Source organism: Hippocampus zosterae, chromosome 9 (assembly GCF_025434085.1).
Source record: "Hippocampus zosterae strain Florida chromosome 9, ASM2543408v3, whole genome shotgun sequence".
Classification (NCBI taxonomy): domain Eukaryota; kingdom Metazoa; phylum Chordata; class Actinopteri; order Syngnathiformes; family Syngnathidae; genus Hippocampus; species Hippocampus zosterae.
In genome coordinates this window covers 15,606,351-15,623,025 of record NC_067459.1, presented here as the reverse complement: position 1 = coordinate 15,623,025, position 16,675 = coordinate 15,606,351, and the positions used below count along the sequence as shown (strand labels likewise).

At 40.3% G+C, this 16,675-nt stretch overlaps 2 protein-coding genes across 8 annotated transcripts; both read left to right on the top strand.

The window, feature by feature from the left end:
* The first annotated feature begins 1,390 nt into the window (after positions 1–1,390).
* Positions 1,391–7,593, top strand: LOC127607381 (E3 ubiquitin-protein ligase MARCHF9-like). 5 transcript variants are annotated; one of them, XM_052075617.1, is made up of 5 exons: positions 1,391–1,507; positions 2,761–2,991; positions 4,376–4,531; positions 6,547–6,739; positions 7,298–7,593. In XM_052075617.1, the coding sequence occupies exons 1-5, from the start codon at positions 1,406–1,408 to the stop codon at positions 7,591–7,593; spliced, it is 978 nt and encodes a 325-aa protein (XP_051931577.1). In that variant the 5' UTR covers positions 1,391–1,405. The 5 variants fall into 5 exon arrangements, with proteins under 5 accessions (XP_051931577.1, XP_051931576.1, XP_051931580.1 ...); XM_052075616.1 differs by having other exon boundaries at positions 2,758–2,991; XM_052075620.1 differs by lacking the exon at positions 1,391–1,507 and adding an exon at positions 2,102–2,435.
* A 1,479-nt stretch (positions 7,594–9,072) lies between these two features.
* Positions 9,073–15,400, top strand: mettl1 (methyltransferase 1, tRNA methylguanosine). 3 transcript variants are annotated; one of them, XM_052075599.1, is made up of 6 exons: positions 9,073–9,141; positions 9,457–9,584; positions 9,659–9,843; positions 11,813–11,926; positions 13,902–14,003; positions 14,953–15,400. In XM_052075599.1, the coding sequence occupies exons 2-6, from the start codon at positions 9,476–9,478 to the stop codon at positions 15,103–15,105; spliced, it is 663 nt and encodes a 220-aa protein (XP_051931559.1). In that variant the 5' UTR covers positions 9,073–9,141; positions 9,457–9,475; the 3' UTR covers positions 15,106–15,400. The 3 variants fall into 3 exon arrangements, with proteins under 3 accessions (XP_051931559.1, XP_051931558.1, XP_051931557.1); XM_052075598.1 differs by having other exon boundaries at positions 9,073–9,299; positions 9,683–9,843; XM_052075597.1 differs by having other exon boundaries at positions 9,073–9,299.
* Positions 15,401–16,675: the final 1,275 nt, after the last annotated feature.

The following is a 16,675-nucleotide window of genomic DNA, read 5'->3' as shown; positions in this document are numbered from 1 at the left end:
AAGTATGGCAGCCCGGTGCTCCAGTGGTTAGCGCGTCGACCTCACAGTGCAGAGGTACCGGGTTCAATGCCAGCTCCGGCCTCCCTGTGTGGAGTTTGCATGTTCTCCCCGGGCCTGCGTGGGTTTTCTCCTGGTACTCCGGTTTCTTACCACATTCCAAAAACATGCATAGCAGACTGATTGAACACTCCAAATTGTCCCTAGGTGTGAGTGTGAGCGTGGATGGTTGTTCGTCTCTGTGTGCCCTGCGATTGGCTGGCAACCGCTTCAGGGAGTCCCCTGCCTACTGCCCGAAGTCAGCTGGGATAGGCTCCAGCACCCCAGGAACCCTTGTGAGGATAAAGCGGATCGGAGAATGAATGAATGTTTTAAGGATAGAACATTTGATTGTTATAGTTCACAGACGTCAAACTTAAGGCCCCGGGCCCGGATATGGCCCGCCAGGTCATTTTATGTGTCCCGCGAAAACAAATCATGGGTGCCAATTTGCTAAAATGTGTACTGAAATGTCAAATTGTCAAGTGTAATAAAAAAGTTGCGATTTCACAATAATTTTGTTACCCTTTTTACACTCGAATAATAATTGAACAAACTATTATAATTGACTTGACTGAAAGTGCGGAGCTCCGCCGTCACAGGCCGGCGTTTCGCCCGGCCTACCCCGCCCGGAGCGCCTCTCGGGCGGCCTTCCCAACTGCCGTCGACCGCCCGGAGGGGGACTTAGAAAATAGACGAAAGTGAGGAGATAGAAAATTTTTCAAATTGCGATTGGCTGGCAACCGTGTCCCCCGCCTACTGCCCGAAGTCAGCTGGGATAGGCTCCAGCACCCCAGGAACCCTTGTGAGGATCAAGCGGTACGGAAGAATGATTTCAAAACTAGTAATCTATTAATTTGTTGTGTACAAGTAATAATTTTGTGGTTTCACTGTCATAACGGCCCTCCAAGGGGCGCCATAACTCCAAATTGGCCAAAGCTATTTACATCTTTGTTGAATAAAAGCTACCGCTGAAACTAATATATTGACAAAGCCCTTTTGTTATTTTACTAGCACTACATTTTTTTGTCAGCGTTGTGCATCTAGACTTGAGTTTTTTTTAAATAGCGATATACAAACGACAGCCCATCTCAATCTCTAATTATAAATAATAGTCATTAAGCAATTCATTCACTAGTTACGTATAACAAAATTAATATTTGAGTTATTTGTAGTCAAATAAAACATTCTATAATAAGATGTTTCAGGTACTGTCAACTTAAATGAATCATTGCAATTACTTTCCATTTGACAAACTCAGTGGGTTTTGTAGTGAGTATTTTTGTATTAATAGAGTACAAAGAACATAAGTCATGCAGATGTAATGTCTGTGTTCAATGACATCATGTGAGGTGTCAAAAGCTCTGTGATGAATCACTTCATAAAGAATAAAGCATATTTTCTGATAGTACACAGTAACTGCCAATTGGCCAGGCATATCGGAAAAACTTCAGTGTCCTCGACAGGATCGGTAAGGAAAGGCAATTCTTACGAATAAGTTCTGTACATCGCTTTGCATTGTGGGTTCTGGCAGATATATGTGAAGAGGGTCACAGAGAGTTGCTGGAGCCTATGCCAGCTGACTTCAGGTGAAAGGAAGATTCCCTCCCTGAAATGGTCATCAGTCAGTTGCAGGGCACACGGAGAGACAAACACCCATCCACACCATGACTGAATGGGAAATGACCTCATGCTCCCCGCACACAAGTCAGGCGAGTGTACCACAAGTGTTCAAAATGGATGGATGGATGGTTTACATTCAGGAGATTTGGTTTTGAATCTCCTTTGGAACTTTGGAGTTTGCATGTTAAGTTTTTTTCAGGAACTTCGGTTTTCAGCTATGTTAAAAAACATGCAGATTGTTCATAAGTGCGATTGTAAGTGGGATTTTTTTGTCTGTGTGCCCAATGGCAAGCAGTTTAGTGTTAAAATGTCACCTGAATTCAAATGGTGGACTGTGTTCGCCCCCTGAAATATTTCAGACTGTTTTTCAATCAAGTTTTAGTTCACACAACGTTGTACATTGAAAGTATTAATCTTTGTTTTTATACCCCCGCCCCCTTAAAAAACAAACGCCATTTTTAAAACGTGTCTGTAGTTTTACATTCAATGCACATCACCCCACATAAAACAAAAGCACAATCCCACATGTTGGAAACAACAAAATCAATGAAACATGACGTCTATCTTGCGTCTGCTTGCATATCCAATTACGTGACCGTCATAAATAACGACAAAAAGTAGACGAACACACACGTCATCTGTGTCACTAATCTGTGAGGTTTGCAATCGTCACGATTACAGCGCCGCGGAAAAGCGGAGGCCATTAAAAGTTGCTCAAGTTTTGACTACAGCTTTCCCTATTACGATTAGTGGCGCCGGGACGATCTCTCAAGAGAGTTTGTAAAAGCTTATAATCATACTTACACTCATTCTGACGAAGAGGAGGCAGTACAGTGTTGGCTAGATGGATGCGAAACAAAATACAGTCTTTCCACTTGCTGCTCAGAAACATAAGCTAATTTGTAGATGTAGTGGATTTATTTTCATAATAGAAAAAAAACATACACATTTACTTAAAAAGCGAATACATTTATCCATAAAGGGCTCCACAGCTTCTCGCTGACCTGCCAGCCGAAGTCGAGACAGACCGAGCTAATTGGACTAGCGTAACCGCAAAAAGAATGATAAGTAACTAATAGAGTTGTGCTCCGAATCAAGCAGGAGCAGAGGACCGATACCGGCTCCAGCATGACGGGGCTTATCGGAGGTTGTTCGTGGCCGCCGCTCGCCCACCCTCGTCTGGCAGAACAGGATGACGTGGAGGAGAAGAATCACCAGGCGCCGGGCGATGAAGCTAAACACCTGCAGGAGGACGCTACATCCTTCATCAGTCTCGCAGAAAGTGGAATGCGCACTCCGCAGTGCCGGATCTGCTTCCTAGGCCCAGACAAGGTATATTTCAATGTGTTTTATTGGAGTTAGTGTAGTCTATGTTTGACTGTTTAACAGACTCCATTTACAAAGTTATGTCGAATACTGAATGGACCACAATACCTTTATGCATCTCCTCAAAACAGGAAGCTTTGGAGTGACTGAAGGGGAGAAATTCTCACAATTGGTGACTATTGGGCGACAAATCAGTGAAAGCAGGTTATACACAACAATGCCTGGTTCACCCTATAGCTGTAATAAAATAGGATGCACCAGAGCTGTTCTGTCAAGCGTATGATTTTTCAAAGTTTAGATCCAAACACATGAAGCGGAAATAACTGTCGCATGTGCTAACAAGACTGACCTGTGGGAGGCAGCATGGTGCCACGGGGCATCCTGATTTACATTCGTCCATCGCCTTTCTATACAGGATTGCTCAGTCATTAGGGTCGCGGGTGTGCTGTTGCCTATCCCAGCTGACTTGTCACAGAAGGAATATTCACCCTCGACTAATATAGTTCAAGCAAAATCAAATAACAGCAACGTTGTCTTTCCCCCTTGGAAAGACGCGTTTCAACCTAATCTGAAAGGAACACAGATCAATATGCTGCATTTTGTTACTTTATAGGGCAAACAATAAATACTAGACTTGCAATTTCTGGTGAAATGGTGTGTAAAGAATGAATATTGAATCGTCTACAGATTTTGAATGATGTGGATTGGAAGTGAAAAAATATGGAATGATTGAAAATGTAGAATGTTGTGAAATTATATTGAATGGAATGAATGCCTTTTCAAATGTGTCATTGGAAATGAATGGCATTTTTTGTGGGGTGTGTAGATTTTGCATTGTTGAACATAATTTGGATGTTGCAATGGTAATTTATTTTGTTTGAATTTTTGGTCTGTGGGAATTTCTTTCAAGTTGAAATTTGCTCCAAAGGTGAACCGAATTAGCTGAATGATTGAAATCCTAAATGGGAACAGTGAAAATGTAATCGTTGAATGTAATATTGGAATGAATGATAAACAATCGTTGATGGAAACTCGCCTAATTGGGAATGAATGGGGAATGTTGGGGTGTAAAATGTAGATTTAAAAAAAAAAGTGAATATTCTGAAATGAGAAAAATACTGCACCCCTTGGTGGGAATTTGGGGATTATGTTGAAACTGGAATGATGTAAATCAGATGAATTGTGTGTAAGGAGATGCATGTAAAAAAGAGTGAGTAAAAAAAAGGAATAAAATATGTGTGAAGGTCATTCATGTGATTATTTTAGCGTAACCATTTAAAGGGCCAGTAGTATACTATCGATTTTAAAGGAAATATTCACTTTCCCGGTGACTTTAGCACATCAAATGGATGATCTCTGACTTCATGTAGGTCCTCTTTGTGTTCTGCAGGGAGAGCTGTTGAGCCCCTGCCGCTGTGACGGCTCTGTTCGCTTCTCTCACCAGTCTTGCCTTGTTCGCTGGATCGGGGAAACAGGCTCCTGGAACTGTGAGCTCTGTCGCTTCAAGTACCAAGTCTTTTCCGTTTGCACCAAGAACCCACTGCAGGTATCATAATGTCGCCAACCTTTTGTTTGGTCAACATGGTGGCCTGTTGGTTGATAAAAGATATCAAGGCAGGGTCTCCACAGAATCACAGACATCACTGATGTGATATACAGTGATTTTATTTGCAAAATTAAGTGGTTTATGTAGTATACTCTCCTGAAGTTGTGAAAAGTGCAATTTCTTTCCTTGCATCCTTTTGTTGGGGGTACCTGCTGCATGTATACAGAAGCTGAAAGGTGGATTTGTCGTTTATGGGTTGAAAGTATTTCTGCATGAACGAACGTCCTCCACTGTTTGTTCTCTTGTGTCACATTATTTACATAGCTTGCCACTATATCACGACCAGATCAATAATGCAAATCAATGCATCCGCTTTAGAATATTTGTGTTAACTGGTCGACATTGTACAGCTGAACTGTGACATGTGACACTTGGACTGCTTAGATTTTGAGCTAGCATCTAAACATTCAAAACGTGCAAAAATGTATTAAGCAAAAGCGGTGGCACTAGATTTTGGTATGGTTTTATACTTGATAAGTATCTCAATACTCTTGTCATTTAGTGTAAGTGCACTTCATTACATTTTATGTTGTCTACGACTTTTAATAAAGCAGCTGCTTGACTCCATGTGGGCCCAGCCCATATCACAAAACGTTGTAAACAATATTTTCAGATCTCAAATTTAGCGTACTGGTTCAGGTATTTTTTATTTATTTTTTGCTTTTACTTAGACACCAGGTCCTCGAGGGCCCCTATCCTGCGTGTTTTAGATGTTTCCCTCCTCCAACACACCTGGTTCAAATGATCAACTCATCAGCACACTGCAGAAGCCTGATAACAATCCTTATCATTTGAATCAGTTGTGTTGGAGGGGGGAACCGTCCAAAACAGGGAGTTGGTGACCACTGCGCTAGAGACTTCAAACGGTTTAGTGCCACTCCCAGTTGAAGTTTACTGTCAAACTAAACAATACACAGTGTATGTAAAACAACCACACAACTGTCATGGGCCGGCCTGTTCAATGCAAACGTTCAATAAAAAACATGCTAGCGATTGGTTTTGAGTTGCTGTGTTAAAGCCTTTCAATCAATGGATATTTGAACACAACGGTGAAGCAACAAAGGAAGACAACTCATCAGTATACGTTTGTTATCCTGTACAAAAAAGTGACAATAAAAACATTATGAACTCAATCTCATATAGTAGTTGTGAAATGGCGCTTCTTTAACTCATGATGTAGTGTATTCAACAGATCAACAGTGCCCAAAGGGGCCACACGAAAGGAGCAGGACATTAATAATGCAGCATTAAAAAAAATGAATAATTTCCATTTTATTATGTGATTACTGTACAAGTCACAAAACGACAAGTTATTTTCTTAAGAGCACAAACACAAATGTGTTTTGGCTAGAGGGTGTAATGGATTATGCATTTCTATTAATATCAATGGGGAAATATTTGAGATACTGTGAAAGTGTTTTGAGTTGGAGTGCGGCCACAGAACAAATAGAACTTGTAGTTCAATTAAAATATTGTACATGCAGGAAGGATTTTCACATCAAAATAGCAGACCTGAACCATTTTTTGACATAAATATTTAAAAGACTTGTGACTCAGGACTGAATGACAAGTTTTGAGTCTTTGAGCCAGTATCACCAGAGGGTGCCTTCGAAATCACCTCCCAATTTTTGAAACAGCAAGTAAACTACATACAAACAGCAAATATGTGAGCTTGCGGACAGTGGACATTGTTGGCTCATGTTATAGAGCACATGGTGGGCCTAAACTTAGCAACATGACAACTGTTTCACAAATATATCTGGGATTTAAAATAGTCTTGTAAAGAAGTATGAAATCAAGAGAAAGAGACTTTTTATTGTACTGTTGTGTACGCAGCTATTTGGCCACTTGTAACAAGATGTCAGGATTGTACAATTTCATGATGACTTGAGTTACACTACAAGCACTTTATGGTGATAATGACCCCTTTACATGTGTCTTGTCTGTTTCTGCAGTGGCAACCCATCTCTCTGAACTTAATTGAAAAGGTACAGATTACAGCCGTCATCCTGGGCGCTCTGTTCCTCATAGCTAGTTTGGGTTGGCTTATGTGGTCAATTGTCAGCCCCTTTGCCGAATTCCAGCGTCAGGATTATATCTTTCAGATATTATACGGCATGTACGTCTTCATGGACTTCGTTTGTATAGGTACGACACAACAGATACTGTCATGCAACATTTTCCAAAATGCTTCCACAAATGCAATATTAATTTGAATATTGTGTTAAGACTACTGGGGCTGCATAGCACATACAGTATTATTAGACAATTTAGGGGTTGACTTCCCCTTTAATTCTTTTTTTTTGGTAAAATGCGCCTTTTCATTTGATATTAAAAAGAAATGCTAAAACTCTTATCACACATTCATGCACATTTGAACAAATATTTGACTTGAATAAAATACCACTTTTCTAAGTATTTATTCACAATAACTGATCCAATGGCCTCAGGATGTTGCAACAATTTTACATTTCTTTCACTAGATAGATCACATTGCACCAGGGAAATCAACTCTTTAATTTGCATCTTTGTGAATCCTTGATTTATGTCTTTATATTAAAATTTAACACTTTGAACACCACATTTCCTGCACTTAACTGAACTCGCACTTTTTCACTGTTCCTTTTGAAGTAGTTCCTGATTCCCATCCAATAAATCGTATTAACCCTCTTTGTTGCACCCCTACCCTTTGTTCTATATGCATAGGACTTCTAATCCAAGAAGGACCATCTGTTTACCGGATTATAAAGCGCTGGCATACAATGAATCAGAAGTGGAAAGTGCTCAATTATGAGAAAATGAAAGATGCCAGCAGGAAAAGCGCTGGTGGTGAGGAAAGTACCACTGCGGAACTCCCCGATAACGGGCAGGAGCCGAGGGGACGTTCAAGGTCTTGCATTACTCTCTATATCGGCAATACGATTTTGAATATCCTGAACAGGCTAAGGCCCAACAACCTTACCATCAACAATGAGGTTGTCATGAGGGTGACCACTGTATAGCACGGTCAGAACCAAACAAATGAACTCTGGTGTTGCAGGCAACACTGCCATTAACTTTTAGTCAGGTTGAATGCACACAAGCACAATTTTGTTTATGTGGCCAGTGAGTGAATGGATCTTGGATTGGTTACATCGGAGTCTCTAAAAAAAAAGAAAAATGAACATTTGTTGAATAAAATGACAATTGTTGAATAAAAGTACATTTTTAAGGTTGTGCTATATCTTATTTATTGTCATGACTAACATAAAGTTGTACTGTTATCTTTTTTTTCTTACTGCTTGCACCCATCATTGTTGTTCAGCTGCTTTCTGAAGAATTGACACACCTTTTGTAGAAATACTGTTGTGTGTATTTGTACTGCATTTGTATCCACCGAGACATTTAAACTTGCAGAGCTAAGTGGATCAGATTTTAAAAATCCAAATAAAACAATGCTTTAATACACTGGCCTCATTTTTGCTCAAATTGTAATGTTTTTGAATCCGTGGAGGTAAACAAGGTATAAATATATAAAATACTGTGTTGTGTCGTTTATTAACTTATGGCTGGTACTCGATACCCACGCACTACTTGCACAAGATAAACAAACAACAAAAATATGAAGTGTACAAAACTATTTGTACGTTTAAACAAACAACAAAAATATGAAGTGTACAAAACTATTTGTACGTTTGGCCATTAAACAAAGGATATATATGACCGGCTTGTTGGGCAAATCTAGATAGTTGTAGAGTAAAATAAGTACATTGAATGGCAGAAAAATGCTGATCTCTCTCTCTCTCGCCTACTGAGTTTTCAGCCGCTGATCTTCAAATAAATAGCCCTTTTACTCCGAACCCTGCAAATGTGTCCAAGTCTGATAATGACATTTAGTTTTTAAATTTGACTCATGAAATCTTGCACAATACAGATTTTATACATTTGTTGTAATTTATTGCAATGACACTTAAGCAAAAAATTCCACCTGTTGCTGAACCGAATCTTTCATCAATTTACTCAATTACATATTAGTATTAGTACTCGTTTTTGTGTTCTAAAAACCTGATCTGCGAGAGAAAAACACGTTTGGCCACGTTTGTTCGATGGTAAACGTATACTAAAAGTTCCATCTGCCTTTTTTGATGAACTCTGGGGGTTTGTAAAAAAAACTGCATTTCAATAGCCATCAATTATACGAGCATTTTTGCTATTCATAGGCCAGCCCGTTTCCTACCTGTGAATAGCGGGGTCGTCTATTGTATTTTTTCAGTCGGAACGGCTCCATACTTCTTTATAATAAATACCTTTTATTTTTAGTTGGCATACCGTAACCAATTTTGTATATACTGTATAGTATTTATTATCGAGCCATATATCATCCAATTATTATTATTATTATTGTTATTCGTATTATTTTCACTAGCAGTTGTATGAGTATTGTTTTTACTAAAAAGCGTGGAGTCCTCTGAACAGAAAAATACTGGTCGCTTAAAGATGACGTCAGATGTGCGACACGTGTTTGTGGAAAGTATGCCGCCGCAAACGTGACACGAGAGTTGGCATTTTAAGTGAGTACGTGATTTAGAAGAAGCGAATAAAAGAGCAACTTGGCTGCTATCGGGAGGAACATCTTTGTTGATGCCAAGATGAGTTCGTCAATGCCGCAAAAGCGTTACTACAGACAGCGAGCACATTCTAACCCGATGGCGCATCATTCGTTTGACTAGTGAGTGACGTAATTAGTATTTATTCATCTATTTCTGAATACATTCTCCGTGTCTTTCACGGAACCGTATTCTTGTTTACCACTCACATTTTAATTTGAACTCTTTCCGTACGTGTTCATCGGAACTAAATCATTGCTTTCATTCTTGTTTTGTCAGTCCTGTGTGTCCAGAGGAGATGGACTGGCACACGCTGTATCCACAATTCTTTACTGAGGAGCAGCCTGGGGAAGGAACTCCACAAGTTGAGTTTGCAGACATTGGGTGTGGATACGGGGGACTTTTAGGTACTTGCGCCATTTAGATTTCTTCTCTGTCGACCTTTGGAGATTTAATTTATAGCTCATGCATCCTCTCTCAGTGGAGTTATCTCCACTCTTTCCAGACAAACTCATGCTGGGCCTGGAGATCCGGGTCAAAGTGTCCGATTTTGTCAAGGATCGTATCAAGTCATTGCGTGAGGTCAATCCAGGAAGCTACCAGAACATTGCTTGCCTTCGCAGCAACGCCATGAAGTATCTTCCCAATTTCTTCAAGAAGGGACAGGTAGGATTTACCTGCAATCCATTTAACTGCTTTTATTGATGCAGGTTATCATAATTCGTGCACTAAAGGCTCTTCAATAGGCAAACAAAAATTCCCCCGAAAATATTAACAATGTCATTTGAAATATGTAGTCGGTTTCTTCACTTTTGTGCCTGAACGTTTCCTAGTCTGCTCATGTGGTTTGTCACTAACTAAAGGGCTTACTTTTGTTTCCTTCTGTATCAACTGTGGTGGGTGAAGGTACCAGACTTTTGTCAAAGTGCCATTACATCTGCATCATACTACAAATGTACAAGTCAGTCCTAAATGTGACATTTGTGTTTCTACTTGCTGCTGACATCACCCACCCTATCCTACCAAGAGTTTCAATACAAAAGCCTGTAGTCCTATTAATAAGCGTAAATGAATGCTGATGGTGCTACCAAGATAACAATAGTCATCTGTCGAACAAAAAATAGTTACATTCCTGTCACATATATATATATATGTGTGTGTGTGTGTGTGTGTGTGTGTGTGTGTGTGTGTGTGCGCATAATATTACTAGTAACCATCTGTCCCATTCTTGTTGCACTATGTATGGAATTCTTAGCGACCCGATTTAAAGCATTTGATGGTCTATTGCCAAGGTTACTATGATGTCATATATGCTATGTTTATATAACAAGCCCCATTATTCAATCCCGGTGAAGCAGATTTGAACATAGCGACGGTTCAGCATAATCAAGAGCAACTTTTAACCTTTAAAATGTATTGTAACCGCAACGTGATCAATTACCGGTATGTTTGTTTGCCCTGCTGGTCCGTGACTGGAGCGCAACTCTCAAGGGCACGTATAGGGGCTGATTATTTACATTAGTGTCACAAGGCATGAGTTTGACATGTTGACGTATAGACGTGATGCATATTCAGTGCAAACTCTATAAAGTCGTACACAATTCATTTTAGGGTTGACATTAAAATTCGGTAGACTGTCTCCATTATAAAAGACATTGATTATAACACGTTCAACATGTACATGTACTAGCCCATGTTTTAAGTTGAATTTTTTTCCAACTGTCATACATTTACAAAAATAAGAGAAAGTTCAAAATAACAAAATTGCATCGATTACAGAACTAAATAAAACCAAAATTACTCATTTTGATTATTCATTCATTCATTCATTCATTCATTCATTCATTCATCTTCCGAGCCGCTTGACCCTCATTAGGGTCGCGGGGGTGCTGGAGCCTATCCCAGCCGTCTTCGGGCAGTAGGCGGGGGACACCCTGAATCAGTTGCCAGCCAATCGCAGGGCACACAGAGACGAACAACCATCCACGCCCACACTCACACCTAGGGACAATTCAGAGCGTCCAATCAGCCTGCCATGCATGTTTTTGGAATGTGGGAGGAAACCGGAGCACCCGGAGAAAACCCACACAAGCCCGGGGAGAACATGCAAACTCCACACATGGAGGCCGGAGCTGGAATCGAACCCGGTACCTCTGCACTGTGAAGCCGACGTGCTAACCACTGGACTACCGGGCCGCCTGCCTAGCCTTAATGAAGGCCTAACAACACTTGTCTGTCTTTTCCTTTGTTTTGTAACTTGGAAAAAGAACACAATGTTTTGGATTTTTTATCTTCCGCCAGCACTGAGCCCCCCTGAGGCTGCTGCAGTCCCCGGTGATTAACTTCACATCTTTCTGTACAGACCTGACATGAATCATTTTTCGATATATGGGGGAATTTTATTTTTATTTTTTAAATTTTATTGAATGGATCTGGCAGACTAATATCAACAGTCTGTGCATTTCACGTGAGTATAGGCCACTATAAAGGGAAATTCCAGCTGTGGTTAACACCCAACTGCAGAGTCTTATGGCTGCCATGATGAAAAGGTTACATTGTATAATATGAAAGTGGGTGATTGTGTGTGTCAGAGTGATTCAAAGTTCAATCTCCGAGCATTTTTCTTTCTTTTCAGCTTAGTAAGATGTTCTTCCTTTTCCCGGACCCTCATTTTAAGAAGACCAAACACAAATGGAGGATCATCAGTCCCACGTTGTTAGCAGAGTATGCCTACACACTGAGAGTCGGGGTATGTACAACACAAATCGAAGCACAGTCATGGAACATTTGTGTGAAGCAATATTATTACAGTTTCCACAAAAGAGGTGGAGGTCCGACGTTTGATGATAATTGCTGCATAGACTGAGAGCTACGTACAGTTGTGGAGAGAGAGAGACCAAAATAGTTTTTCGCCCTTTCATTTTTCCGGATTTTGGGGGCGTGGAACAAAGGGGGCTCAGTGCACACCCGGACGTCCACCTCTCTGCCACTATAGAATAACTTGAGCTGCCCTGTCAACATACCGCTAGTTAAAAGACCAGCATGAGTGACTTTCCACCCCCCACGGTGTCATTTCTACCGCTAGCGCATGGTTTTAACTAGCTAGCTATCCCTCCGACCCTATGGCAGGAAACCGGAACACAGCACCGATAGAAACGTTGACAGTGTCTTCTGTTCTACACCAGATTTCTTTAAGAGTTAACAAAAATGACCATATGTGATGTTTCGGCACATATCAAACCGTATCCCATATAACGCGATATATCCTGAAAGAATCTTTTTGGAATCAATTATCCTAAAGATTGTTTTGTTTTTCCTCCCAACCCTGATCATATACATCATATGTAGATAAATAATGCACATGATTAACGTTACGTTTTTGTCCGAACAAGTTCAAAGCATCATGTCATCAGCCCATTTTTAAAACATTTTTTTACCCTTATTATTCCTGTGCGTGCAGGAAACCCGTTAACTTGTATTGGGGTTTGGTTGTGTGATGTCACATATAAAGCCCATTATCTTAAAGTACGGTAATAAAAATACTATTAAATATGTCTGGATCCACTGTGAAGTCAAATATCTGTATCTTGATTGGGGGCTCAAACTCTGGGAGTTGGAAGGCCATTGTCGCACTTCTGCAATTTCGAAGGTGGCACACGTTGATACGCATAAGAAGGTGCCTTGTGCCGAATTAGTTTTCTATTTTTTTTCCTTTATCATGAATGGGTTTGTGTGTGTGTGTGTGTGTGTGCATGTGTGCGTGTACAAAAGGTCCGCCAGGACCTTCTCTTTTGGCGCCCAGACATATTTGTGTTGGTGTGGTGGGATGGCTGTTATAGAAGTCTACTTACATTTCACAATCTATACAAAGTGGGGAAAAAATACATATAAAATAGAGGGTTGAAACAATAAATGAAGAACGTAAAAGCAGTCAACGGCTCAAAACATTCATTCATTCATTCATTCATTCATTCATTCATTCATTCATTCATTCATTCATCTTCCGAGCCGCTTGATCCTCACTAGGATCGCGGGGGGTGCTGGAGCCTATCCCGGCTCAAAACACTAAAACGAAATACAGTGTCATGCTGAGTCAAAAGCCACTTAAATACAAATACAGTTCTCCCGCCAAAACACGAATTATAGTTAATGAAAGACAGATAAAGTGTGTCCATTTTTTTATTAATTTTTTTCAGTCTCAGCTTTCCAGCAGGAGTGGGGGGGAATAAAAGTGAGCTAAAGTGCAGTGCGGTGTGGTAATGTGTGCCATGACTGAGTTTTCTAAGAAGTCCTTGTTCTAGTAAAGCTATCTGTGCAGTCTCCAGTGTAAACTACAGTGACATTAGGGGATTAACCTCTGTGTTGTCTGTAGGTTATTTTTATCACCCTGCCATCGATCGTTGCTCTGCACATATGATGAAACCTTCAGACGCAATTTGCACTCAACGTTTAATAAGTGGAATGGCTCTCGCTTGGACCACAGACCTCTTTGTGGTCTGTCAGGGTTGCATAACCTTCATTTTGGATCTGTAGCAAGTTGTACACCACCAAATATAAAATATATATATATATATTTACCGTCTTCTCAGTCTTTCTCATCATGAAACACAGATAAGGTAAAATGCAGTTTGTAAATGGCGATTGGAAACTATATTGATCCATGCTCACAACAAAGTTGTTAGCTTGCCTTTTTATTTTATTGGCCGTTCTGCATCTCTCCTTAGGGTCTTGTTTACACCATCACAGACGTGGAGGAGGTCCACCTTTGGATGGTGAAGCACTTCAAGGAACATCCGTTGTTTAAACGGGTCCCCGATGAAGAGCTGGTACGTACGTGGAGCCTTTTTTATTTGGGGGGGCGGGGGTCCCACTCTGTGTTTGCAGCTCGCACACAACTGTATTTGTTTTCTGTCTGCTCCACAGAGGTCACACTTTTTTTTCTCGCTGTGTTCCAGTTTTCTTTGAAGGGTTTAACTTTGCAAGTGAGAATTTGAGTAAATATTTAAATTTTATTGTAGTTCGGCCTTTCAAATTGAGACACTCCGTTCAATGCACGTCGGCAGTTGAGAGTTTTAGGCTCCGCAACCATGCCGCTACTTGACTTAAAATCAGGAGGTATTTTCCATCTCCCACTGTTCTTCCACTCATTTATCCACTAATGACTGACATGCAAAGGCGGCATCTGACTAATGTTGCCATTGTCGAAACATTCTCGGAAAATAGTATGTACAAAATACCTGTATATTGAAAATATAAGATACCGGTACTTACAAACTTCTTACATACCTCTACTTACAAACGTCTCTTCATACGACATTTTGAAGTTACGAAACCCCTCAACAGGAAAATATTGCCTCTAGTTACGAAAGAGATTTCAAGATACGACAGGTAAAAATGCAGTATGGGCCTATGCCGCAGCTCTGAGTTTCCTGAACGCAACACTAGCTTATAGTTCACCTACAGCTCGGTGCTCTGGCGGTCCTATTCTAGTGGCAGTGGTCAACCCAAAAAGGAGTTGCCTGTCACGTTCAATAGACTGTATGAGATGTCACCAATCAGTTATTTAAAATGGACATTTATGATTCAGTTCCTGCCTCGTCTCTACAATGGCGTATATAATTTGTAGAGGCAACGTTAAATGCTCAACTTTCGGCTCTCATTTCAGTCAACATTTGCGAACAAACATGGGTGCGTGGTGTTATCTCATTTGAAGGTTTATTTAATGCACAATGCACAGGTGTGTGTCTGTCTCATCCAAATCATTGGTTTCTGCAGGTTGATGATGTCATCATTTCTCGACTGGGTGTGTGCACAGAGGAGGGAAAGAAAGTACAGCGCAACGGAGGGAAGAACTTTTGTGCTATTTTCCGGCGGATTGAAGATCCAATATTGGTCCCAACCTTACAGACATTAAATGAAACACAATAACGCACTAGTGCTGATCTTGGTGGAACTTGGATGATTCAACCGAAGTGATGCTTTGAAAGGCATACGGTGGTTGTCTTCCCCAATTGTTGCTACATGACACTGTCATGCGGGGTGGTGTGTGCCCTTTTTTTTTTAATCATTATTTTTTTTTAAAAACTCTTTCTTTCTGATTTTTATTTTCTTTAAATGATGCTCTTTTGTTTGCTGTGAATCATCCTGTGAAAAACAACCCCATATATCATTGTAACATGCTTCATACAGTGATAATAATAAAGAGAGCTGGTACATTTTCAAAGCAGTATTCCATGTTTTTGACTGGCTCTCATTAATATATATATATATATATATATATATATATATATATATATATATATATTGTATATCCTCATTGAGAAACATCCACAAAGTCCACGCTCCATCCACGGGTGCGACTTTCTATTTTTATCATTGGCTTCTTCATTAGTGTTACTGTAAAGATTTAATCTCAGGCTGCCACGGATTGTGGTTTAAACGATAACTGGAAACGAGCATGGGCATGAAAATAGTAATTATTTTGCACGGTGCAGAGCATGAGATTTTCTGACACTCAGTGGAGTGCCAACACTGAGTCTGTGACACGATTGTCAGTTTTCTCCACTCCTCAGTTCATTTTTGCACTTTTTTTTTTCTCCTTCCCAGGAGTTTGGAAATATTTGCTGCTGCAGGGGATGTGATTAGAAACAGGACAGCACTTGCCTCAGTCAATTGAAGGTGAAGATGAATAGAAAAATGCACCTTGATGGTATCATCTGTGGTTTTTGCTCGATCTTGACACTGTAATGTATTAATTAATTTGTCGATATGAATTTGCAACTATCTGGAAGAAAACCTTTGTCCTGACCTGTTTCCAGAACTTGTTTTCTCATTTTCCAGTACTCCGTTTTGCTCAGTCGTGTTCATTTGTCCAGATGCTTTAAAAAAAAAATGTTTAAAACGGTCATACAATATGGGTCATAAATATAATCAGGGTTTGACTGACGACCAGTCTGGAGTCTTCCCCGCCTCTCACTTCAAGTGAGCGGTAATCAGTGCCAGTCATCAGTGCCAGTCAATCAGTGTCACCATCATCCCTAATTGGCAACACTTTAGAAAATGGATGGAAACCGTAAGAAAAAAGCCCATGATGTTGCACAAGCTGCATTTGGACCTCAGACTTGTTGAAGTCATCACTCCCCTCTTTCTCGGTGTGTTCGTAATGGCAGCTATTGATAACTCATGAAAACGTTCCTGCAACCTTTTTTTTTTTTAATTAAGGGTAATCATCAGACCTAAACTCAGCCTGAAGACTTGGAAGAGCTCCCAACTCATGCCTTCCCACCACAACCCATCGGAGGTGCTTCCTAATGCACGTGCAACAGGAAAATCCTCTGACTTGAACATATCAAAGGTGAGAAGTGAAAGGTGTTACGATTGCCACCCTTTTTCACCCCCATCTAATTTGTTTTTGTGCGAACTTAGCCAAGCTGCGCTGCAATCGTTTCTTACAGATCTTCAACAATTTGGAATTGCCTCATGATCAAAACTCCCCGTT

Bases quoted from the DNA above. Each gene is read 5' to 3' on its own strand.
- LOC127607381 (XM_052075616.1), top strand. From the start codon at position 1,406: ATGAATCACTTCATAAAGAATAAAGCATATTTTCTGATAGTACACAGT. The intron at 4,532-6,546 runs GTATCATAATGT...CTGTTTCTGCAG, and splicing joins GCACCAAGAACCCACTGCAG to TGGCAACCCATCTCTCTGAA. The intron at 6,740-7,297 runs GTACGACACAAC...CTATATGCATAG, and splicing joins CATGGACTTCGTTTGTATAG to GACTTCTAATCCAAGAAGGA.
- mettl1 (XM_052075597.1), top strand. From the start codon at position 9,220: ATGAGTTCGTCAATGCCGCAAAAGCGTTACTACAGACAGCGAGCACAT. The intron at 9,300-9,456 runs GTGAGTGACGTA...TTGTTTTGTCAG, and splicing joins GCGCATCATTCGTTTGACTA to TCCTGTGTGTCCAGAGGAGA. The intron at 14,004-14,952 runs GTACGTACGTGG...TGGTTTCTGCAG, and splicing joins GGGTCCCCGATGAAGAGCTG to GTTGATGATGTCATCATTTC.